Source organism: Triturus cristatus, chromosome 4_1, assembly GCF_964204655.1.
Source record: "Triturus cristatus chromosome 4_1, aTriCri1.1, whole genome shotgun sequence".
NCBI lineage: Eukaryota > Metazoa > Chordata > Amphibia > Caudata > Salamandridae > Triturus > Triturus cristatus.
This window is the reverse complement of record NC_140585.1, coordinates 729,007,066-729,033,786: the sequence shown is the minus strand read 5'-3', so window position 1 is coordinate 729,033,786 and position 26,721 is coordinate 729,007,066. Positions and strand designations below refer to the sequence as shown.

The following is a 26,721-nucleotide window of genomic DNA, read 5'->3' as shown; positions in this document are numbered from 1 at the left end:
ATTGCCGAAGATCAGCTGTATTACTGTGCCAAATACGTTGTCTCTACGGTTGTTTTGCTGACATGTGCACCTTCATTCTCATTTAGCACAGCACCACTGCTTGTAACATCATGGCATATACTGACTTTGGATAATCTAAGAATGTATAGGTCCTGTATTAACTCAATTGGCGTAGTTGGTTTTACAAATTAACAGCAGTTTGAGATGTCTTTAACTCAGACCTAATCAACATTGGTGGTGAAACTTGGAAATCTTGTTTCAAATGTGCATGTATTTATTGTAATTATTAGGAATCTTTTTTTGCAAAACCGATTGAAGACTAAAATGTTTGAGCTTTACATAAATGTGCTTAGAGAATAAACATTTGGAAATGTTTGTACTAGAGAGTAGTCGATTGACTTCCTATAAAGAGATTTTGATATTTAAATATGCACTTGGTGGGTTTTTAGGATTTCAGGAGAAAGGTTATAGATGTTCTCTTTTTCTTTATGAAATCTATGCAGATTAAACATACTCAGGCGCTCAATAGAAAGTGGGCTGATGACACGGAAGTACAGAACTGTATGGAATGTGGCAAAGGCTTTTCTGTAACCGTGAGAAAGGTATGTATTATGTAATGTCTTTTGTTTTTGCTGCTATTAGTTATGACTTGCACAATGTTTTTTAGATGGTCACCGTCATAAACAAAAGTTTATTCCTCAGATGTTTGATAAGCATTAATGTCAGCCTTCATTGTGCATAACTATCCCATTGGCGTTGAATGCACTTGAAAATACAATGTAGTGAATGAGTTACTGATTGCAGTAATATACTTCTCCTACCTCACTGTCCCTTTTAGACACTGTCAAACCGGTGTAGAGAGTACAAGTGGCTGAAAGATACTTCGTCATCTCTCCCAGGTGACAGATGGTTGCCTAATCCATTCCTTGGCTCACCCTGCCCAGTTTACCACAATCCAATCACTGGCAATAGCTGAGGAGCATGAAGAGCCAAGAAGGGATTACGGGACTACTGTCTTCCACCAACCCTCTTTTCCTGGCTTGCCCAGCCCCATAAAAGCTCAAGTAGAAGTATGTTCATACGAGTAAGTACCATATCTGTAAAAACCTCTTAGACGCACAGTAGTTGTAGGTGTGTGATGTGAGGTCAAGTGAAACAGAATCTATCTTTATATGGATGACCAGATTTGGGCATAGGGTTGAGCAGTGAAGTTAGATGATTATCAAAATATCTGTTTTCCTGTCCTATCTATCTAGCTTACAATATTTATTGCATGACAAAGTATTATTGCTAGTTTTTTACTTTAGCAAACTATAACACAGCAAGATCCCTGTCCCCATTGTTGGGCTTATATTACAACTATTGGTGAGGTGAAACCCCAACTAATATATCTAGACTTGCATCATTTTACATACATTTTTAGCATCTTGAAGTTATGAACATCCTTCATAATATACTCCCATGTGATACAAGGACAGTAACTAACGTTTTGGTGATTTTAATGTCTGATCATTGAAACACCTTTATGTGCTTATATCTTGCTTGGGCTGCTGGAAAAGGTCTGCTTGTTGTTATACATGAAATCTGCAGAGAGACTACTAATCACATTAATGGAAACGAAAACACTAATTCCTGATGGATGGTACTTACATTCAAGCTGGCATGTGTGACCTATAATGAGGTGAATGAGGTAAGTCAGTAGCATCTGAAGAAAGTAGTAACCCTTTTGCGCCCCTGTATAGCCCTTAAGGTTTACTAACACCACACTTCTGGTAGCTTCATATGTAAAATGGCCTCAGTTGGAGAAAGATTCTGAGGAGTAGCTGCTGGGATGTTGTGGAACATCATTTAGTGACTCATACTCAGGAAGGAACAATTATTTTTCAGGAAAGCTCATGATCAGCTGATATTTGGGTAAATTACTTGGCCAGTTGTCAGAAATTGAGCTATTCTTTTTAGAGGGTGTACCCCTACCAATTTAATAAATACAATCTGGGTAGGCTACAACATGTTTTTAGAGAATATCTGCTCAATCTCCAGTAGCAATAGCACGGACACCGGCAGTTCCCAAGAGAAGCATGTGTTAAATTAAAGCAGTACCAGGTAACATTAGAATTAATAATTCGGTAAAATTCCCTAACAAATTTAGAAACATCCAGAAACCTTTAATAAGCAAAATCACATAAAAATAGTTAAAATTGACTTTTATATTTTCATAGCAAAATGGTCAAGAAATTCCCTCCTAACAATGGAATCTATATTCATCGCCCACAAAAGGCCACCAGAGGATGCTCATGCACTGGAAATATAAACAAGGAAGTGACCAGCGATCCGATTGGTCTCACAGAGGCCCTGGAGGTTAGGGGCAGGATCGGTATTCTTCCATGCTTGTACGCTCCAATGTTTGCATTCTTTGGGGTGCTCTTCTGGGAAACCGTAGTCACAACTTCAAAGGTGAGAGAGGTTTTTCTGCCCCTCCTTTCAATTCTTGCCAAGCGACCCACAAGCATCTTGACACTGAGAAAGTCACTCCTAGTTTACAACTCTCAGATTCTCAGGACATGCACCCAGGGCCTAGATGTACAAAGCATTAGTGCGAAATAAAGCAGTACAACAGCTAAAGTTGCTGCGTTGCGTGAAAGGCACTGAGCAGAACAGCACCATATCTACTAAAATATGGTGCTGGTTTCCCCTCTCCTTGTGTGGGCTAACTTTAGGCTGCTATTCACCAATGCACACACCCTTGTGTCATAGTGCAAGGATGTGTGCGTTCTACCAGTTAAAAAAAAAAAAAGCTATCCTCTAACACTTTTCCTGCTTTGTATGTGTGCTATACAAGGCAGCACACATGCAAACTAGGAGAAATGAAAGTTTGAGGCATGTGAGCTGTAGATCACATGCTTTGCATAAGTCTGCCATCTAGTGTTGGGTCCGGATGTTTGAACTTTGGTTTTCTTCGAAGAAGTCTTTTCCAGTCACGAAGTAGGTGACTCCTTCCGATGATAGTGCATATGGGCATCGACTCGAATGTTAGATTGTATTTATTCCGCCATTGGGTTTAGACGTGAATTGCTGCGCTCCGGTTCTACACCGTTTCTCGGGTTCCCCTTGATGCGCAATCCACTACCTTCAACGGTAGCATTTCCCATTCTCCGCGTATCGTATTGTTAAAAAAATATTCGATCGGAAAACTCGTGGTCTGCCGTTGGGCCTACCCACATCGGGTCAGCTCGCAGTTAATCAAACGGACTCCATTTAAATTCTGTCCCGTGTGTCGCACTAAATATCCACGCACCGACTTGCATGAATTGTGCAATTTCTGTCTCTCCCCGTAACACAACGAACAGGACAGCAACGTGTGCCAATCTTTTCGATTGAAGAAGACGCTCCGTGATCGTCAGGCTAGACGTCACGAAATATGCCAACGAAGCAGCTCCGCTCTGGATCTTTTTGGAGAAGACTATGTTCCGCAGGGTCAATGTACCGTGAGCACCAATACTCCCCTGCCCTCTGTTCCCTCTGTTCATTGGGCCAAGGTCGGCACCGAGAACATGTTTCCAATGCCCCGCCTTCGGGCTCGGCACCGAAACATCAACCAAAGCCTTCTTGCTCGGGACTGAGTCTGCCCCATTCGGGCTCCAAACCGAAATCTTCAGCACCGAAATCCAAACATGTCCTCGTGACCATTCCCTCGATGCCGAAGAAATCCTCGGATCCGAACACTTCGGCGCCGAAATAACCCGCTCCGAAAACATCGGCACTTAAAGACAAAACAGCTCCTCCCCCATCCAAGGAGCCTCCTTTCGACGTTCCGCCTTCCAACACGGACCCAAAACAGAAAGAGCTTGTCATCAATCCTAAGACTGATCATATTCATGTAAAATTGCCAGCTAAACGGAAACCAGAGATGGAGGAAGCTTACCACATTACCCTTTAAAAAAAAAAAAAGATGTGGCCACTAATCCTTCTTTCTCCTCCTCCTCCTCTTTCCCCACCTTTCCCACTTGACCTTAACTGACTCATTACTCCTACACATTCACCAAAACTACAGTCACCTGACCACCAAGGTGACGGAGATGGGGATGACGATGTACCGGATGACAATGATCCAGATGCATGGGATGATTATAATACAGATCCTAACACTGACAACGACCCAGATCAATACCCTACAAAACCATCTCCACCTGACGACAGTGTAGGGTTTATAGAATTTATTAATAGGGCTGCTCAATATCACGGGGTTCAGCTTTACAAAGAAACTGTGGAGGAGGATTTTCTCTTTGAGACCCTAAGCTCTTCTCAAAGGTCAACTCACACACTACCCATGCTTCAGGGCATGCTTAAGCATGTAGACGACATATTTAAAGACCCTGTGCGTGCAAAACTATTAACACCACAGGTAGACAAAAAATACAAACCTGCACCTACAGACCCGGTCTACATCAAAAGCCAACTTCCCTTAGACTCCCTAGTGGTTTCTAACACACGCAAAAGAGCAAAACTCTCAAGCATCAGGAGATGCCCTCCTGACAAGGAGTCCAAACTACAAAGAGTAGCTGCACAGGCTGCCAATCACTGGCGTATTGCCAGCACACAGGCTCTCTTAGCAAGATATGACAGGGCTCACTACGATGAATTGGAACAATTGCTCCAATTCTTGCCAGATGAGCATAAATCAAAGGCACATGATTTAATTCAGGAAGGAAAACTAATTTCCAAAACTTCCATTAGATGTGCTTTAGACGCAGCTGACACAGCAGCTTGCGCTATCCACACCAGTGTCCTTTTAAGACAACACGCCTGGCTACCTATTTCCGGGTTTAAACCCAAAGTCCAAACTTCTATTTTAAACTTACCCTTTGATAAGCAACACCTCTTTGGTCCTGTGGTGGATACTTCTTTAGAAAATTATGAAAAAAGACACGGAGGTGGCAAAATCCATGGGTGCTTTGCTGACCTCAGCTGGTCGGGGTTCCTTTCATCGCTCCTTTTACAGAGGGGGCTCTAAAAATATTTCTACAGACACCTCTTCTTCCTGCAAAGGTGACAATCAGTCACCCTATTCCAGAGGTTATTTTAGAGGAGGATTTTGAGGCAATAATGGCATGGGAAGGGGCAATGGTAACACACCCTGTACTTCTCCTGCAACAAACAAACAGTGACTTGCCTCCGCTTCCTCCCGATGATTCCACACCTGCGGGGGACGTCTCTCTCAATTTCTTCCCATCTAGAATACAGCCACTTCAGACAGATGGTTCCAAGAAATTATTCATCTGCTTATTGCCTGGAGCTTACCGAGAATCCACCAAACATTCCTCCACAAACACACAAAATGTCTCCAGAGCATTTGGAGCTCCTCAAACAAGAGGTTCACTCTCTACTGCAAAAAGGAGCTATAGAGCCCATCCCATTACAATATTAAGGGATCAAGTATACTCCCTATACTTATTTCATACCCAAAAAGTATGGATCTCAGGCCTATATTAGACCTCGGAGATCTAAATCTCTACATTCGATCAGACCACTTTCACATGGTAACACTCCAACAAGTGCTCCTACTTCTTCAGCAAGGTAACTTTATATCTACTCTATACTTAAAGGACGTATATTTCCATATTCCAATACATTCCGCTCAACGCAAATTCCTCAGGTTCGTGGTAGCAGGAAAGCATTATCAGTTCAAAGTGCTCCCATTCGGAGTGCCCACTGCTTCCAGAGTATTCACAAAATGCCTGGCAGTCATCGCTGCACATCTGCGAAGACAACATATTCACGTCTTCGCATACTTAGTGCTGGCTATGATGAGGCAGGCGTCTATCACAAAGTGTCTACAGCACACTCAAAGAACAGTACACTTACTGCACAACCTGGGATTCACAGTAAATCGTTCGAAGTCCCATCTCAAACCCTCCAATACGCAAACATACTTGGGAGCCACTCTAGCTACACAAAAAGCTCTAGCCTGCCCCAGTCGAGCCAGAATTCGCAATATTCAGACTCTGATTGCCAAGTTTCAACCCAACCACTCATTACCAGCTCGGGTATTCATGCAGCTCCTCTGAATGATGCCATCTTGCATCATGATAGTTTCCTATGCAAGACTTCAAATGCTTCCCCTTCAGGAACGTTTAGCACATCAGTGGAATCAGTCTCAGGGTCAACTGGCAGATCTAGTGTTAGTGGATGGCCGCACTCAACACACTCTGCAGTAGTGTAATCCACAGAACCTTTCCAAAGTGCGGCCTTTCATCGACCCAGTACCCCAGACAGTGCTAACAGCGGACGCATCACTCAATGGTTGGGGAGCGCATCTCCAAACTCATATAATTCAGGGATTATGGAATCAAAAGCAACTCCACATAAACCACCTGGAGCTGCTAGTAGTCTTTCTAGCACTCAAAGCCTTCCAGACTCACCTTGTAGGCAAAGCAGTCCTGATACGCACAGACAACATGACAGCCATGTATTACAAACAGAAGCAAGGGGGGACACACACTCTCCTACTGTCGCACCTTGCACAAGCCACTTGGAAGTGGGCCATTCCTCACAAGGTTTATCTCCTAGCGGAACACCTCCCAGGAGCAAACAATCAGACCGCAGATCTGCTCATCAGACAAAGACAACAGATCCACGAATGGGAACTTCACCCTCAAGTTCTCCTCCCGTTCTTTCAGATGCTGGCCTTCCCAGACATAGATCTGTTTGCCGCACACCAAAATGCCCAAACTTCGCCTCCAGGTATCCACACCCATTATCCAAAGGCAATGCTTTATGGATGAACTGGTCAGGGATATTTGCCTACGCTTTTCTGCCTCTCCCACTCATTCCGCTAGTGGTTCGGAAACTCGGTGATCCTGGTAGCTCCCACATGTACCCGTCAACCCTGGTTCACTACACTGCTGGAACTCTCAGTAGTTTCTCATCAAAAATTACATCTCACATCCAGTCTCCTCACACAGAGCCATGGAGAGATAAGACATCCAGACCCCAAACCCCTCAACCTTGCGATCTGGCACCTGAAATCATAGTTTGGCTATCTGTCTTCCACCAGATTGTATGAATATCATTAAAGAGGCTAGAAAACCTACTACAAGAGCTTGCTATACAGCAACATGGCAGCAGTTGTTTTTTTTTTTTTGTCGTAACAACTTCATCGACCCACTGGATGCTTCAGTTCAAAATATCATTTGTTATTTACTGCATTTGCAGCAGTCAAATCTTGCATATACATCTATACGCTTACATCACGTGGCAGTAGCTGCAAACCTTCTGTATAGACATCTGTCTCTCTTCAGAGTGACTGTTATCAAGGCTTTTATGGAAGGACTTAAGAGTTATTCCACCAAGACTTCCACGTGCCCCAGTGTGGAATCTTAATATTTTCCTTACCAGACTAATTGGTCCACCCTTTAAACCATTCCATAAATGTGAACTGCAATTTCTCACTTGGAGAGTTGCTTTCCTCATTGCTATTACATCACTGACGAGAGTGAGTGAGCTCCAGGCACTAACCATAGAGGAACAATTTCTACAAGTACACCAAAACAAAGTGGTTCTTGGCTCTAACCCTAAATTTCTACCCAAAGTAGTTTCTGCCTTCCACATCAACAAATCTGTTGGATTGCCGGTGTTCTTTCCTCAACCGTATTCAGTGGCAGAACGAGCTCTACACACTTTATATGTGAAACAAGCATTACTTTACTACATAAAGGACAAAAACTTTTCGTACTACTAAACAACTTTGTTGCTTTTGCTCCACCACACAAGGGCAATCCCATTTCTAAATTCGGTATTGCAAGGTGGATAGTCAAATGTATACAGACATGATATGCAAAAGCAAAGAGGACTTTACCAATCCCCCCTAGAGCGCATTCCACTTGCAAAATAGGGGCTTCAATGACTTTCTTAGGAAACATTCCCATAATTGACATCTGTAAAGCTGCAACATGGTCTACACCACACACATTTACAAAACACTATTGTTTAGATGTGTTAGCCAGACAACAAGCTAACGTAGGCCAGGAAGTTCTACGTACACTCTTTCAAATGACTGCAACAGCTACAGGTTAGCCACCGCTTTGGGAGATTACTGCTGTTTAGTCTATGCAAAGCATGTGTTCTACAGCTCACATGCCGCAAACGGAAAATGCTACTTACCCAGTATGCACCTGTTCTTGGCATGTAGAGCTGTAGATTCACATGCGGCCACCCACCTCCCCGGGCACCTTTCCCACTCGGTGGAAAAAGGCCTCTATTCTGCCACTTCTTAAGAAGCACAACCTAGATCCTGATAATCCAGCAAACTACCATCCTATTTCTAGGTTACCATTCCCAGCCAAAATAGTGCAAAAACTGATCAACACTCAATTTACACAGTTAATTCAGGAAAACCATCTTTTGGATCCTTCTCATTTCGGCTTTAGGGCCGAACATAGTACTGAGACGGCATTAATAAAAACCACAGATGAATTAAGAACTATCTTGGACAAAGGAGGCTCTGCAGCACTTATTCTCCTTGACCTGTCGGCGGCTTTCAACACAGTCGATCATGTCACCCTTGTCGGCCACCTCCAAAAATTGGGCATTGCTGATAAAGCCCTTGCCCTACTCCAATAATTTCTAACAGACAGAAGTTATTTAGTTATGTTGGAGAATTTTTCATCCAACTCCTTCTCTCTTCCATGTTTGGTCCCTCAGGGATCTTCCCTAAGCCCTCAACTCTTCAATATTTATGTTTCAGAGTTGGCCTCCCTTATTAGATCTTTTGGATTTTCCCCACATCTTATGCAGACGATACTCCATCGTGGTATCGGCCTCCAACAATACAGAAGTCACCATCTCTCAGTTTCATAACTGTATGAGAGCTGTCAGTGACTGGATGGGAATGCCTTGCTTCAAACTAAACTCAGTGAAAACAGAGGTGTTACTCTTTTTGTAATAAACCTAAGTTTTGGAGGCCAGCATGCTGGCCAGCAGAGTTGGGAACTCTCCCAATCCCAGTCCAAAAGGCAAAAAATGTAAGCATAACAGATGATGACAAACTGAACTTTAATAAGCATATTAGCTCAGTTGTCTCGTCCAGCTTCAACACTGAGAGTCTTAAGGAAGATCCTTCCAGTTCCAGAAAACAGTCATTTCCTTATTCATACTTACGAAATTGGATTATTGCAACAGACTTTTTGTTAAACTTCAAAAACAATACATGAAGAAACTCCAAAGCTTGCAGAATGCGGCTAGGCTTATTTTGAATCTTCCCAAGTTCCATCCGGTTTCAGCCTCCATTAAGGAACTTCACTGGCTTTCTGTAAAGAACCGTATTAAATTCAAGGCATTATGCCTTGCCTATAAAGCCTTGCATGATCTAACTACTAGTTTCCTTAAACAGTCCCTTTCTTGGTACATACCTAATAGAGACCTGCGATCTAAAAACTCCCTGACAGTCTGTCGTCCCAGTTTTAAGAGACTCCAATGGGGAGGCAGTTGTTTTTCCTCTGAAGCCACGGCTCTCTGGAACAGTCTGCCTATAAACACTAAAGCAGCTCTCAAATTACTGAGCTTTAGGAAACTAACAAAAACCTGTTTTTTTTTTATTTTACCTCTAGTCTTTCTCTGATCTCACCTTCACTGCTATTCCCAACTAGCGCCAAGACACCCATGGGTATTCGAGCGCTTTAGAAACATTTTAACATTTACATTAACACCTGTACCTGTTCTAGTACTATCTTACTTAGATACATACTCATGGACATCTTTATTCTACTCTTACTAACTCCATTCTCACCCTCTGCGGGAAAACAATCTAATAATGGAGTCGATGTCCATGCGCGCTATCACCGAAAGGAGGAGTTACCTACCTCGTGACTGGAAAAGACTTCTTCGAAGAAAAACAAAGTGCAAGCATCCGGACCCAACACTAGATGGCAGACTTATGCAAAGCATGTGAATCTACAGCTCTACCTGCCAAGAACAGTTGCATACTGGAAAAGTAACATTTTCCATATTTCTCCTCTTACATCTGCTTCAAGAATCTTTATTTTTTGGTTCGAATCTCTGTCTACAAATGTCTGTAGATAGGGATGTGTGTCAAAACTCATGGATGGTAGTATGACAAAGCCCATGTACCACCTATTGGAAATCCCTCTTGATGCAAAAAAAATGCAAAGCCATCCATAGCCGCACATTGGGTAGTAAATATCGGCATAACTCTTTGGGTCAGGTTTGAGTTACAAAAGTAATGCAAGCTCTGTCCAAAGTATTAGTAAATCTGGGCTGTAGACTCAATCCCGTCAGAGCAGGGGTTCAATAGCACCTTTTTCAGTGCAGGGAGCCATTCTGCCTTTTGTACGGGTGAATCAGCTGTGGGGGGAGCACTCAATTGAACCTTGGAAAGTAGTTCAAGTCCCTGTGTGCTAGCAGGAGCCTAGCCGATGACTATTTTTAGCAGTCAGACAAAATCCTTTTTTGTTAGGTGTTTTTCTCAGATCCAGGAATGTTATGTGGATGTGGTGATGAGGTGCAAGTGATTGTAGAATTCTCTACTTCCAAGACCCAGCCTCCCTTTCCAGGCATTGTTTGTCCCATATTACAGCACACCTTCCTATAATACCTTGTGGAAAAAGGACCTAGCCTCCAATTAGCTGCTGGAGCCTTGTTTCTCTTTCTATTCACTTTCTTTTAGGCGATGACGTTTTATCCCTGGGCCAGTGCTGGAACCGGTGTTCCCCTGTTGCTGGGAGCCCAGATAAAGTCTTGGGTGGCTCCTTCCTTGAGTGATTTCATTTACATTAGGCAATCTCCACTTCAAAAGAAAGAGCTGTAAAAGCATCCCCTTTGTGTTTACAGATGGCACTGTCCACCTCCAAGTTGACTAATCCCTTCTGTGGCATCACTGTTGTAACCACCACTCCAGGACTCCTGTTCCCAGAAGCCAACCAACTGTCCTCCAGGAGATTTGTTATAACCAGCCAGCCACGGATGTATATTCAGTATCTGGAGCAAGGCCTCTGGAAAAAACAGATCTAAACTAGTGTACTCTCAAGCAGCAAAAGTACACTTGTACAAAGTACAGTTTCCACTAATTTGTTCAAAATGTTTATGCATAGGCGGAATAGCATTCCACACCTTAGTCGATCAATAGGTATGAGAAGGAGCAACCTCCAGCCCGAGCCAGTAACTCCAGGGGAGGACAAGCACTTGCAAGGTTGAGCAGAGAGAACGAGCAGAAGAATAGTGAATCAATTTCTTTTCCAAGTAAAGTGGGCCATTGAAGTGGAGGGCACAGTGAGCTAGGCAAAGAGTTTTAAATTCAATGCAATAGGGTTGTGGTAGCCCATGCAAGGCGATTAAGCACAGATAAATATGTGAGTGACATAGGAACTGAAAGATAACATGAGCAGTCCCATTCTGAATTCGGGGAAGACGCAGGTAGGCCAAGACAGACCGCTCTGCAAAATCACTACGTTGCTTCCCTTTTCTGCCAGCCAAACAGTAGTTCAAACTTTCTTGTCTACCCTCTGAAATTCTTTAAGATTGTAAAAGTATGTAGAAGTGACTTTGTTGATCCGCCGAGTGAGCGAAAGAGCATCATCAAACTATAATCCCAAGTTACAGACTTTTGAGTGTTTTAGGTGCAGGGTCCAGATCCCTAGCCCATCAGTCTCCGGATCAGATGGAAAGGTATTTCTTGATACCAACTTCTATTTTACCTGTGTTATACCTCAACCAGAACACCACAGCTGATAGCTAGGAAGTGAAATTAGTACATGAATAGAACAATTTGGATTCTAAGTGTAGAATGTGGGTGTCAACAGCACACGCCATCAACAAGAACCCATATGAATAGAAGAGACCTGGCCAAAGGAGTGTCACAAACATTGATGGAAGGTAGGCTGAAGGGGGGGGGGGAGGAAAGAGTCCCATGTGACTCCGAAAGAGCCTTGTTTTAAGAGGATCTAAGAGGGGAAGATGATTAGAAAACATCCCAATAGACAAACTTAAGCATTTCTTGTGACTTCATCACATGCCTTTTTAATTGCCAACATTCTGTTAGTCAAGGGGTGAGAGATTGTGTAAATGTAAAATTATTGAAAACTAAAATGGAGAATATAAATGAGTTGTGAGTGATCACCAAGGTACGATCCATTCGAGTCCAGGACCTGGTCAGTGATTCCAGTTTCAAAACGCAGAGATAGCAGTGCATTTTGTGCCCTGGTATTGAAGTCTGGTGAGGGAACAAGGAGATCCCAGGAGGTAGTGCGTCCCTGGTCCAGCAAGAGTTTAGGATCCTCAAGGACCACAACCAAATCAGCTTCTGTGCTGTGTAGCAGGAAGCGTGACTGATATGATTATATAATTTAAAGTTGGGAGAGTGGACAGTTAATTGCTTTTTTTATATTTTAATGATCATCGAAATAAGGATGTTGCTCAGAACCAATAAATGAGCCTTAGATGTGAAACAAGTGCTTGTTTCCACTTCCCAGAACAGAGGTACTAGATATTGAGAGATTGCACTGCTCAAGTTAAATATGGCCAACCGAGGTACTAGTTTGATATATAGACTAGATCCGGTTTTACCCAAAAAAGTATACTCAATCCCAGAATATGGGAGAAAAATGAATAATCCTGCACATCGTGGTGGCATAGAGGTTTAGCGTTGCTGTTGTGAAGATATCCCTTCCCTAGACTTATAAAGTTCCATCCTTCACCAGATTAAAATAATTAGTCCAGATTGGTTGTTCTTCAGCTGACATTTTGTAAAAATGGTAGTGGAGAGCCTCCGTCCACCATTAGGGGCATAATATGTCATTACACTGACATCCCTAGCCCTCGTTATCTCCTTAATCATGCCATGTCTGTGATGTTTCACCTGGTTGATGTCTGCAAAGGTAATGAGGTGTCCACATGAAAACAGATAGTCGCCGCTTTGTGTTTAGAGTGGATTGGGAAGCAATAGTGTGTTATTGGCATTTCTGATGTTCATGGGAAAGATGCAACTGTTGAAGACATGGGCTATCCACCTCCATATTTGTGCATTACTTTTATCTTTACTCTTTTATGCCAAGAGGTTATAATCTCGATGTTCTAATTGATTAGCATAATCATTGCAACTTCATGTTACGCATAAACATCCCCTGGCACATCAAAACAGAAACATGCTTGGAAATTGCTTAACCCCTTCGCTGCCAGGCCTTTTCCCCTCCTGTGCCACGCACTTTTTTGGCTATTTGGGGTAGTGCGCGCTGAGGCCCCTGTAACTTTTTGACCACATAAGGTATCCACGCCAAATTTGCATCCTTTTCTTCCAACATCATGGGGATTCTAAATGTTCTCAGGGCTGGTGGATTCTCCTAGAGGGGTCACAGAAATGAGCCAAAATACAGCAACATTTGGTTTTTTGCGGAAAAATTGGAAAAACGGGCTGCAAATGAAAGCATCTGGGTTTTTCCCTGCAAATGTTATCAAAAAAGGGTTTGTGGGGTTGATATCACCATTTTCCCAGCTTTTCGGGGATACCAGACTTTTGTCAAAAACCCAACATTTTTTTCACAGTTTTGGCATTTTTGTGGGACATAGCCTAATTTTGCTATTTTTTGTGCTTTTGACCTCCTTCCAGTTAATGGCAGAAATGGGTACAAAAGCAATAATGGATCCTGGAAAGCTATACATTTTCGAGAAGAAGACAAAATTCTGAATTCAGCAAGGGTTCATTTGTGTAGATCCATCAGTTTTTTTATAGAAACTAACAGTTAAATATAGGATAAATTGAAAATTAGTTGAAAAAAAAAGCCTTTCGTGTCAACGTTTTCACCTGTAACTTCTTATTATTATGACAGCTCTTTGAAAGCAATATACCATTACATCCGCTGGACATTACTGGTTGTGGGGATATATAGGACTTGTAGGTTCACCAAGAACCCGACGAACCCAGAGCCAAAAACTGAGCAGCAACTTGCAATGGTTTTTATTATGTACCGGGAATATAGTAATTGTTCAGTAAAAATGTGTACATGGAAAAATCGGTATGAAAGACACCTATGTATTTCTGAAATGGGAACAAAATATAGAGTTTAGAAACAGTAGATATTTGCACATTTCTGAAATTGGGAATACTCATACTAGCATGAGAATTATCAGTCATTTTTTAGAATGACTTCTTTTTTACACAATATCTTTCATTTGGAAGGCAGAAATGCATCGAAAGTCAATAGATAATAACAGTTCCTTTACAAAACTGAATTACCCTAAGTCTCCCGATAAAAACGGTACCTCACTTGTGTGGGTCGGCCTAGTGCCCGCGACGGGAAACGGTGCAAAACGCAACGTGGTCACACATCAATTTCGCAGTGAAAAATGACCCTTTTTTGGCAAAATGTCTAGCTGTAGTTTTTGAACCCTAGCTCTGCGGGCACCTTGGGAAACCTAGCAAACCTATACATTTTTGAAAACTAGACACCCAGGGGAATCCAGGATGGGGTGACTTGACTGCCTCCCACCAGGGTCTGTTACCCAGAATCCCTTCCAAACCTAAAAAATTGACAACACAAATTTTCCCCACATTTCTGTGGTGGAAAGTTCCGGAATCTGCGTGATCCACAAATTTCCACCCACCCCGCGTTTCCCAAAGTCTTATGAGAAAAACGGTACCTCACTTGTGTGGGTCAGCCTAGTGCCCGCGACAATAAACGGCGCAAAACGCAACGTGGTCACACCTCAATTTCGCAGTGAAAAATGACCCTTTTTTGGCAAAATTTCTAGCTGTAGTTTTTGAACCCTAGCTCTGCGGGCACCTTGGGAAACCTAGCAAACCTATACATTTTTGAAAACTAGACACCCAGGGGAATCCAGGATGGGGTGACTTGACTGCCTCCCACCAGGGTCTGTTACCAAGAATCCCTTGCAAACCTAAAAAATTGACAAAATAAACGCATTTCCCCCACATTTCTGTGGTGGAAAGTTCCGGAATCTGCGTGGATCCACAAATTTCCTACCACCCAGCGTTCCCCTGGGTCTCCCGATAAAAACGGTGCCTCACTCGTGTGGGAGGCCCAAATACCCGCGACATTTTGAGGCGACATGAAAATTGCCTACCTCAAAACGACCTGGTTTTGCAAGGGGGGTCACCTGGGTTTTTGGCACCTTTTTCACACATTTTTGTGTGGGAAAGTTGTGGCATCACCGGGCTGACACAAATTTCCTACCACCCAGCGTTCCCCCGGGTCTCCCGATAAAAACGGTGCCTCACTCTTGTGGGAGGCCCAAGTACCCGCGACAGGCAAGGCCCCAAAACGTATTGAGGCGACATGAAAATTGCCTACCTCAAAACGACCTGGTTTTGCAAGGGGGGTCACCTGGGTTTTTGGCCCGGTGCTCGGCGGCCACCTAGCGGAACCTACCAAACCCACACATTTCTGAAAACTAGACACCCGGGGGATTCCAGGGAGGTATGGCTTGCGTGGATCCCCCAACGTTTCCTTACCCAGAATGCCCTGCAAACCTCAAATTTAGCTGAAAACATCACCTTTTTCACACATTTTTGTGTGGGAAGGTTGAGGCATAACCGGGCTGACACAAATGTCCTACCACCCAGCGTTCCCCCGGGCTGTAGACTGTAGTAATTGGGGGGGGGGGGAGGGGGCATGGGCCTGCCCGTTTTGGGCAGCCCCACCCCTATTTTTTTTTTTATACAAAACTTCCCTGGTGTCTAGTGGGCTTTTTACCCCCCCCCCCCCCGGGGGGAGCAGATTGGGGGCTAATGCCCCCATCTGCCCCCCAGGGGGGTCAAAAAGACTAAATTTCCCAAAAATAAACAGGGGGGAGCAAAGGCCCTTGCCCAAGGGGCCGGTCCCCCCTCCCTGGTGTCTAGTGGGTGGATCCCTCCCCTTTCCAACGATACCTCTCCCGTCTTTCTACGTGCTCAGGCGGCTGAGATAGCCCCCTGAGCACGTACAAAGTGAAACCTGAAATGAGCCTCTTGGCTCATTTCAGTTTCACTTTCACTGTAATGACGTCGGCACGACGTGCGCGCCGATCGTCATTACAGTGAAAGGGGGGGGGGGGGCCTCGGGTGCTGGGGAAGCTCTTCCCCAGCTCCCGAGGCTATTTTCGCAGAAAGGGAACCCCTCTGGTGCCCGCACCAGAGGGATTCTCTAGGGTATGCCTCATGACGAGCTGGACTCGTCATGGGCACAGCGCGACTGTGCTCCATGACGAGTCCAGCTCGTCATGGGCATACAAGGGGTTAATCTGGGATAGACCAATCCAGCCATGGGTCACACTTGACCAACAAATAGGCCTTGAAGAATGCCTCCCACTCCCCAATACAAGATGAAGAGCCCAACCAAAACTTAACAAAACCATAGAAAAAGAACAATTCTTCAAACTTGAAGGAGAAGAAATTACTGCTTCTGCAGGTAATCCAAATGAGGGCACCCGCAATGGGAATTAGCACAGGCATTCTAGGGATCCTGTTATTGCCATCCCATGAATAAGCACTATAGTACAACATATTCTCTAAGCAAGAGGCACTCCAAAATCAATAAGCTCAGCGTAAGATCCCTAGAACCCTACATTAGAGTTCTTCGGGCAAATATTATCTGCTTAGTTCCTTAAGGGCCCTTCCTGTCATTCTCAAGTGTAGATCTGCAGCTACGACATGATCAAGGTCTTTGCCAAGCTCCTCTCCTCTTCAGAGTCGTTTGAAAGTTGGGAGTCTACTCCAGAGTTGTCTTTTCCATGTGTGAGCACTTTAGAAAGAATCTTCAAGGCCTTGGCCGCCTCCTTCCTAGAGGTGTATGTCGAACATTTCCAAAGGAAAATAATGCAACAGGATGCCCCAAGAGCGATATTGATGCAATGACTTAAATCAAAGCACAGGTATGTCCCTGGAACAAGACCTAGTCAGTATTCTGAGCTGCTAAGATGATATAATTTTCTGAAGATTTATGTAATTTAACAAGGTTGTCTCTACAATTTTCAGACCTACTATGTGAACTCTATCCAATCGAACAACTACATCATCATACCCAACACAGAGGAGATGCCCAAACATAAAGTTGGGCCCCTCATCTCCTTTTACAGGCTGCACAGTTTCGTTTTCTTACTTGGAGACCTCTTCTCCAGGTCTCGTATTTGAAAAGGCCAGATCTTCCTGTGTGAAGAGAGATGGCAGTTCTTTGTGCAACCGTTCCAATGAAATCTCATTGTGATGCGATTTAGAGTAAATGGCCCTATTTCAGAGTGAGCGCAGGTCTTTAGGTAGCGGAACAGTTTTGAATCCAAGGTAGTTTCCAATATTCTGGGACCCTTTAGACATGTCTTCCTTTAAATCATCCTTGAGGTTATGTTTGAAACTGGGAAATCCACCATGCCATATCCGGTGATTCCCTGAACGACTATTTCATTGACAAGATCTCTTTAATAAAAACCAGTATACCGTCCCATCCCTCACAGCAGGTTTCTCCGGTTCATCACTGTGACAACAGTACCCTTAGCAGTTTCCCTTCTATTAGTGAAGAGACCTTACAGTCTCTTTTAGTGGAAATTAAATCAGGTGCACCCTCAAACTGTTGCCCCCCCCCTATTCTTAAAGAGTGCCTTGCTATCCATCCTGGCCCGGCCCTTGCCCTATTGAACAAATCTATTATATCTGGCATAGTTCCTCTAGCTTTTAAAAAAGCCACAGTGGTCCCCCTCCTGAAAAAGTTGGGAGCAGATCCGGCACTTCTCGCCAATTACCGTCCTATATCCCTGCTACCTTTCCTGGCAAAAGTTTTGGAGGGCTATGTAGCTAAATGCCTCTCCAATTTCTTGGAGTTGTACAAACATCTGGACTCCCATCAGGCCGGTTTTCGTCCCGCGCATTCCACTGAACCCGTGATTCTGTCAGCAATGGACAGCTTACGTGATTTCGCTGATAAAGGTTGTCCCCGAGTTCCGGTTTTGTTGGATCTGTCTGCGGCCTTCGACACGGTCGACCATAACATCTTGGTCGACCGTGTTAGGGGGGCCGGAGTTTTAGGAACTGCAGCACGCTGGATCTCCTCTTTTTTGGAGGACCGCTATCAAGCGGTGCGCCTTGGCCAATTTTCATCTAACCCTCACACTACCACCTGTGGGGTGCCCCAGGGCTCGGCCCTCTCCCCGCACCTATTTAACATCTATATGGCCCCTCTGATTAAATCACTCAAAAAGAGAAATGTATTGGTCCTCAACTATGCTGATGATCTGCAGCTCCTTCTCAGGGTGGATAGCTCCAACAACTCCATCATGGAATTCCAGGATACGATGCTATTTATCCAAACTTGGATGGATCTCAACCATCTCAAACTAAATCCTGGGAAAATGGAAATAGTTTTTACTGGGGACAGCCTTAAGCACTGGGGCCCCCAATATTGGCCTCCTGCACTTGGTCCACCTCTCATTCCCTCTAGCTCTGCTAAGACTCTGGGGGTACTTCTGGATAGTGGGCTATCCTTAAAAACTCAGGTTGGAGCTGTGGTGTCCAAATGCTTTTACTAACTGCAAAAAATCAGGAAAATTCACCGTTTTCTTACTCGTGAAGCTCTGGTCCAGGCCATGATTTCGACAGTATTATCTCATCTAGACTACTCCAACTCGGTCTACTTGGGAATGCCCCATTATCTGTTTTAAACGACTTCAGCTGGTCCAAAACCAGGTAGCCCGGCTTATTTACCACCAACCTAAATGGCAACCTGCCTCTCCATTGCTGAGGAAACTACACTGGCTCCCGGTGTCACAACGTTGTATTTTCAAAACCGGATGCCTTATTTTTAAGGCCTTGCGTGGTACCAGCCCGGAATTCATCAACAACCTCATACTTGGGTATTCCCCCACTCGCGACCTAAGATCCGCCCACCTCTCTCTTCTTACTATTTCGAACTTCAAGAGGGCTCGGCTCGGAGGTCGCAGGTTTGCCACTCTTGCTCCCAAGCTATGGAATTCCTTCCCTCTTGAGATTCGAACTTGCACCGACATCCTTCCATTTAGGAAACTACTGAAAACTTGGTTGTTCACTCAGGATTAGCTTCCGCTTCCATGTCAATCTGTTCTCAAGCGCCATGAAGCCAACTCGGTGTACGTGCGCTCTATAAATTCCCACTAACATTAACGTTGAGGACACAGACTGCACTTTCATGATCGTTACGGAGGATGCGTAAACAGTAGAAGTGTAATACCTTTCACCCTGCTTCAGTTAATGTTCATTCCCTTCTTCAGTGTCAGTAGATTAGAGTCCATTCCCGCACCCCACTGCCCCCATTTCTCCCCCCCCCCCCCCCCGTGGATTGCAGACACATCTACCTATGGGCACAGATAAGTATTCCACTTATTCCGATAAACAAAACCCAACCTTTACTGTAATGTATCGCTTCAAAATGGGCAGACCTTTTACCTATGTATTATTTTTTCTTTTTGAAGCATATAATTTAATGTCCAAATGTACAAGTCCTCTTCTATTGGGCAAAACAGTCAACAAAAAACTCTCTGTATTATTGATGCTCAGTGGCACTACCTTAGCTGTTGCAAACCTACATCTTTAATCCTGACCTGTTCTTTTAACCTGTGAGTCGTTTTATGGTTGGCTCGTTATTCAGCGACATTTATGAATGACTGACATTCAGCTTGCAACTGCAGCCCTTATGGGAGGCCTGTGTTCAGACCCCTTCCTCATGACATAATTTCCGCGGACCGGATATTCTCGCCTCAGTGCCTATTCTAATCATGGGTCCCACGCTGCAACTCTGGGCAATAGCTTGCTTAATCTCCACAATGGCCCCAACAGCGCTGGGATGCCTGGCCTCACCATGGGGGTGCCCAGGAGTGGACACCTCACATGGAAAGCCAGGAAGGGTTCCACAGCGGTATGAGTAAAAGCGCCAGGATACCCCCGTTGGGGGCGGCAGTGCGCTATACAAGTACAAACACATTTACATATGATCCCACTGACATGGTAATTTCGATTAATGATATTCCTGTACACTTCCCTATCTCAGTCTTGGCCCTTTCCATTTTTTACCTTATCCCTCCTCAGTTTCTGAATTTCCCCCTTACTCATTTGTTTTGTGCATAGCTTTATTTTCTTCGTAATTTAAACTCATTAAATAAGTTAAGCAGATACTGTACCTTCTCAGCACATTGTGGGATAAGACTTAGTCGGGACTTTCAGTGAGTAGAGTATTTCTGACCTCCTGACCCAGCGTCAATTACGGCACTCTACTGACGTCATAGTCTATAGTGACTTGGCACTTTCAGTGTTGAGCTCATTGCTCATTCATGAGCAGGGATATTTGTGAATCGTGTTACAGGCTCTAGCACTTGCTAAGACAACCTTCCAGCTTAGTACCAGACCCTTGAGCAAGAGTGTTACTGACCTAATGTCAAACGTTCAACTAGACTGTGGCGAGCTTAATAAACCGGGACTTTATCCTACTAACCAACATCATGTGCGAACAGCCTGATATCATGTAATTAAATGGGTTTGTCCTTAACATTTGCTGTAGTAATTAAACTTGCTGTTTTGTCTATAAATGTAGCTGTTTTAAACACGATTTCTCTTTTTTTTTTTTTTTTTTGCAGCATCATTGTAGACAGTGTGGAAATATTTTTTGTGCCGAATGTTCAGCAAGGAATGCCTTAATACCTTCCTCCAAGAAACCCGTCCGTGTTTGCACCTCGTGTTTCCAGGACTTGCAAGGATAAACGTGGTTGTGTGACAATACATCAAGAAATAACACTATCTCTATAGTATATATACTGTTGCACTTCGTACAACTCACAAACTACTGTTCTATGTGGACAATGATTGTACTATTTGTCAAAAACAAATATCTTTTCAAATGCTTTATTAATACGAAGTAAAACTATTGTATTTTTGTGAGACACAGGCTGCAGTGACACTCAAGTTGCAAAATGCCTGTGTGCGCCTGAAATATCCTTTACTTTCCGTTAGCTTTGGACTGCCTATTTGTCTTTACGGAGTAGGGCTAACAAAGTCCTACTAATGTATGTTTACTACTCATTAACTACATCCACATTTTTGCAACATGCGATGCTTCTTTTGGAAATCGGGGCATACATATTTAAATATATTTTGTTTTAGGAAAGCATTTAAATATATCATGTTTTAAAAACTTTTACGCTCTCAACAAAAAAGAAAAAAAATGTATGCATATCTTGCAACTTTTACAATAACAAATGACCTGATCTTTTTTGGTTGTCTTTTCCATCATGCACTTTAATCTACAGCACATTTAATAATAACGTGAGGCCTCACACTTACTTGTGAAGGTAAATCTGCACTTCATGCTACTGGCCAGTCTGCACCCCCACACAATTAGAGACCAATCTTTCAATCATTGGGTAGTTGCATAATAATAAATATGGCTCTAGCTCCACAGGGAACAATCTTCACGTAGCGTATTATTTTCTCTCCTGGGTGATAATGAAGGATATTGAGTGCTTATTTTAAGTGTCCATTTCCTTCAAATAAAGCACTTAATTGGAGTATAAAAATGTCTTGTTGCCAATGACCTGTCCAATATACCTACGTCTGGTCCACTTTCCTTAAGACTAAATTCATGTATGGTACCACAGATTTCAGTGGAATAGAGTATATTTTGCTCTAGAAAATGGTAGTTAAGATTGAAGCCTGGGCGCAAACTCTGCCCTCTCCATTCCACACACGCATGAGCCTCAGTACCTTAGTTCTTTTTTTAGCATAAAGGCAAGTAATGTTTGTACCCGAGAATGTTTTTCTCTAGTTTGAAGAGGTTTCTTGTGTGACTTGGTGTGGTTGTGTTCAAATATAGGAATTCATGTTCACCCGCTTGCTTGCACTGTTCTGTGAACTCTGACGGCACTGATCACCGTTTTCAAGGGAAGTTTAGCTTCAAAATCCTCAGTGCTTCATAGCACTATATTAATGCTGATATTTCTGTGCAGGTATTGCAGAATCAAATTCACTGGAGTGCATATTGCTACAGCTTTTGCACTACTACTACGCGAGGTAGCACAGTGAGTGCAAGGTAAGCATGGCTTTTTTCTTTTAAGCCACCTCAAATGTAAAATTGTTCTTGGTACACACCATCCGATATCGACGGACCTTGTTGGCCGCATCGTTCCAGCAATACCACAAATCCAACAGTTTGCTCAACCAGTCTAAAACTGGGTTCTCATGTGGTGCACCTACCCCGAAGGACATTGGACTTGTCTCTCAAGAGCATACTGTCCAAACACTGGGAACCCTCTGAGGTTTCTTCACCACTCCGATCAGCCTGCACATGCTGTAAGGTGCCAGGGAGGCCTAGTAATTGGAATTCGTCAGTTTCCCTTATAGTCTAACCTTATTTTACTCAGTCCTGATTACAAAAACTTTCATCTCAAACAAAGAAAGCGGCATACGCCTTTAGAAATGGCAGCATTGTCTCCAGAGCAGTCGGACAAATGCTAACTCAAGCTCAGAGTTCCCTGGCATGGGATACTTATATGGTCACCCAAATAAAGTAGGACAGGCTAACATTTCCACTGGCTAATAGTGGCTTCCTCCAGGGTGACAGGAGTCTATTGCTTAAGGAAGCGAACTCCTCTGAGGATTTGGCTTGGAACCAGCAGATGTACGAGTATTCTGGCTTCAGTTTGCCTCCTTCCTTACCAGAGTTGCAGTTGTAAACCTCGCATTGATGTGTAGGCTCCTACTTAGACATACGTCTGCTTGCTGTGTCCGGCATCAGTCTTTACTAACAACAATGTACAAGCAGGTTCTCACCTGTGTAGGAAACCGAGTAAGGGAGTTGCAAAATTTTTAACATGCTTTGTTGAGTTTACGCAATGCTCATAACTAAAGATTAACAGGTGGAGGCAAATCGGAAAGCCTGCTTGTGCCTGTTTCTACGCCTTAACAGTAGCACAGGCTGAGCCCAAGAGCTTTTAGCTCTGACATTATAGTGATGGGGAGGCTCGCTTGCGATCTAGTTAAGATAAAGTGCTTAAAACACAGGGCTGAAAAATTACTTTAAAAAAATAGTAGATTTATTAACTAAAAAATCTGCTAAACAATGAAAAGGTGAGAATGGGAGTAAAGTCATGTTCACTGTATACAGTGATGCCAAAGCAAAGCTTAATTTTTATAGGTGTGTCTGAAAGTGAGCGAGTGGATATAGAGAAGTTCAGATATACTTGCAAGCCCCTAACTTTTCTACCAGTCAGACCGAAGGTGCTGGAGGATCTCTGTGGAGTTGCATATTCTTAAGTGGGAGAAAACAAGGAAAGATATTTTGTGGACTTAATATAACGACATGGACCTCGTGTCAACTATGGGCATTAGGTGCCAAACTGTTCATAAAGTCTTATGGTATTTAGCCAATGGCCTACAGTGAGTATCTGTAGCAGGAGAAGATTCTGCATTAGCTACCTCCTCACGCAGGGAGCTCTGGTAGTGTAGAGGTGGCATAAAATGGTGGATCCAGAGCCATGCTGAAAAATCATGGCAGATAGATCTGCGGAAGAGAGCCTCGTGAAGGTTGACTGCAAAGGGTTGCCACCCAGGAAACAGCCCAGGTAAGAAGCATCCTTTAGTCTTTCACATACCCCCTTGCTGGGTTGGTACTGTTGCCTGCTCTTCCTTGGTTTTGTAGAGGAGACAGGAGGCTTAGCGGGACAGACTACACAACAGTACACTTGGACCCAGGGGAAGTGACAGAGTTCAGCAGAACTGCACACAACTGGTGGACAGAGGAGGCCTTTGCTAGCCATGCCAAACAAGGAAGAAGCACTGTAGGCATGAACACCTTTAAATTGGACCGAGTAAAGAGGACTTATGAGTGCTACAACTCAATATATTGGAAAATAGCAAAGTTGCCAGACGGGCAGCACCGCACAGCAATTCTGCCAGCTGTTGAGGAGGGGTTTGAGGGTGAACAATATGCAGTTCAAGGAGAATGATTCTGCTGTCTGGCATCATGCCACCTGGCCAGATAGGAATAGGAGGGTGGGGTTGCTATCACCCCACCTCATAAATCTGAGATGGTTTTCCTGTAAGAAGTAAGTCACATTTCCAAGATACTTGAGCCATAGTGGTTGACACCCTGACAATCTCAGTGAGACTTTGTACGCAATCCCACTCTGAAAGATCCCATGGTGGGATTGTGGAAGAGGAAGACTTGGCTACTCACCATTAATGGCCATCATTCTGTGGTGTCTATCTTACAGAAGGCATTAGGCAAAGCCTAAACACAAGAGATGGATAAGCAGCAAAGCAAAATGGAGAAATATACATCAAGCATTGGACATTGGTCAAGTTCACATTTTGGCCCCGAGTCTGCACACAACAATAACACAATCTAGTGTTAATAGAAAAGTAAATTAGTATAGGTGTTTATGGGATTATGATGTAGCACCATTGCCTGCAAAAAATGCAGGCAAGGGCGAAAGAAGCAACCTGGTGCGTATCTACAGCTACATGTACGGCCTTGTTCAAGCTAATGGTGGTATTCACTCTTAAGTTAAAAACATTAGGGAATCTGATTGAACAGTCAGACGTCTGTTAGCTATGGAACATTGTCATGGGTGGTCTGAGACCTGGAGGACAGGAGAGGAAATAGATAAAATGCAGACTATTTCTTTGAGGAATTGTTTAAAATCTGGTTCGCACTGCAAAAAGTGCAAGTATGCTTTGTTGTAGAGAATTCTACCTGGGCAATTGTAAGGAAACCTCTCAGAGGGCATTCTCATGTGCATTGGTCACCTGAATTCCCAGGACAGAAGTGTGAATCTGTGGAAAGCAAGAAAATCTCAGCCTCCGAAACAACAAAATTCCTGTTCCCAGTTTATGCGCTAAAGGAGCAGTAGATAAACCATGTCTTTGAGTCAGTGAAGACCAAGTAGTTGGACTAGCAGATGTTGTTACAGACTGGTAAGTGGATACAATCAGTTGAAGCAGTGACAAGGGCACCTGGATGTCATCTGAAACAAAGTGTTTGACATTTTTTAAGAGGATGTAATGGAGAGCAAGCTGTTGAGCTGGGCATAAGATTCCTTATGTGGTCAACAAGGGAGTAAGCTCCAGAAAAACTTAAGGGAACTAGAAATGGGTGCTTGACTGATTTTAAGGGGATGCAGGCTTCCAAGGCAAAAGTAAGTGGTTGAGAGAGTTTGGCAGGCATAGATTATAGAATGGGTAGCTGTTAAGGGAATGCAATTAGCCGACAGGACAATGGGTGCATATATTTAGTTTACTAGGCTTGTGAGGCTGGGTGAAAATGCAGGGAGGTTATTATCATGGAACATCAGGCTGGTGATGGACTAAGTTTAACTGGAAACTGGAATTTTGCATAGGCTGGATGTGATGCTTCTACAATAAATGCACTTCATAGGAAGTGAATGTCTCTTCTGTTCAGGGTGTAGCAAAAGGGGCCTTTGGACTCAGTACTTTGGAAAATAAGTATACCATTTCTCATAAAACAAGCCTGGGTGGATCCAATGGGATGTAATGGCATGGTGCTGGCTTGTGCATGATTGGAGAATATATCAGTATTGAACATGTGTGCCATTTACTCCTAGCAGTGTTGGTAGAGCTCATGGAGTCAAAAAGGGAAACAGGTTGTTGAAGCAAGTGTGGCTACTAAAGAGGGAGAGGCATTTAAGCCTGGTGATAAGCATTTAACAGGATAGATCCTTGGGATTGAAAAGCCAAAAATGAGGTGAGACACAATTGAAAAGGTTTGTTGCTGCAACGAGTTTGCAGGGTACATAGAGGTCTTATTATAGGAAAGTGGTAGAATACTTAGCGCCACACATGGCTCTATGCATTGAACGCTTCTTTGTCCTGTTGTATTTTATTGCCCAGAGGAAAATGTTGTTGCTTGGTGGCTTTCCTGATCACTCCTTAGTTTTGATAGTCATGGAGATGACTGTGAGGAAAGAAGAAGCTATAGGGGAAGTGATCTCCAGATATCTTGGAGCATTAAACCTTGTCAAACAACTTGGAATAGCTTTGAGGGACTTTTTCAAGTTCAATAAGGAAGTTGCTAAAGAAAAACTTGTCCTTTGTGGTTTTCAGGTTAGTATAGGCCATGTCATTTGCCACTGCCCGAGGTATTCTATTGAGGTCATCACTACAGCCAGGTGAGTCTGGGCTCCTTGTGCGTTACAACAGAAGTACAGGAAAACGTGTTCGCAACTTTCAAATAAGGAAAAAATCAAACTTTTGCCTTCATGTCATAGTGAGGGTGAAATATTTAGCTGGCCTCTCCAGGCCCCATGTTAAACTACTACAATGATTGCTTGCCCAACCAAAATTACCTGTAGAGTGAGGAGGGTCAAGGTTGTCTTTTAGCCTACCCGTCGTTTTCGGCAAATACTTCCCTCTTGAAAGGCAGGGCCAGTACCATTTTTGCTGGATCGCGTGGGATTTGAACCTTGAACATCGTCTCAGAAGACATCCCTCCAATATATATTCAGCTTCGTACACTACCACAGTAAATGTACCAGTGAATCCGTAGCTCCACTTCCCCTCTAGCAAGTTGCTGTTTAAGTCTGGATCCATTTGCGAATCCTTTCTGGGATTTAGTACTAGTATATATGAATCCTGTGTATTGATGTCCTACAAGCTACATCTGGCGTGTTTTCTCTTGTACCTGTTCCCATTCCCTGTCAGAGAGCTCTCTTCTAGCTCCCGCTCACATCTTTTCTGTCCCAGAGCTTTGC

General features: G+C 43.6%; 1 protein-coding gene across 2 annotated transcripts in view; it reads left to right on the top strand.

The window, feature by feature from the left end:
* Positions 1 to 21,531, top strand: part of EEA1 (early endosome antigen 1) — a 603,471-nt gene extending 581,940 nt beyond the window's left edge. The window contains exons 28-29 of one of the 2 annotated variants that reach the window (XM_085653202.1): positions 504 to 602; positions 20,596 to 21,531. In XM_085653202.1, the coding sequence (XP_085509328.1) occupies positions 504 to 602; positions 20,596 to 20,718 (222 nt within the window). In that variant the 3' untranslated portion in view covers positions 20,719 to 21,531. The remainder of the gene's footprint in view (positions 1 to 503; positions 603 to 20,595) is intronic. The other variant, XM_085653203.1, reaches the window with a different exon arrangement.
* The last annotated feature ends 5,190 nt before the right edge of the window (positions 21,532 to 26,721 follow it).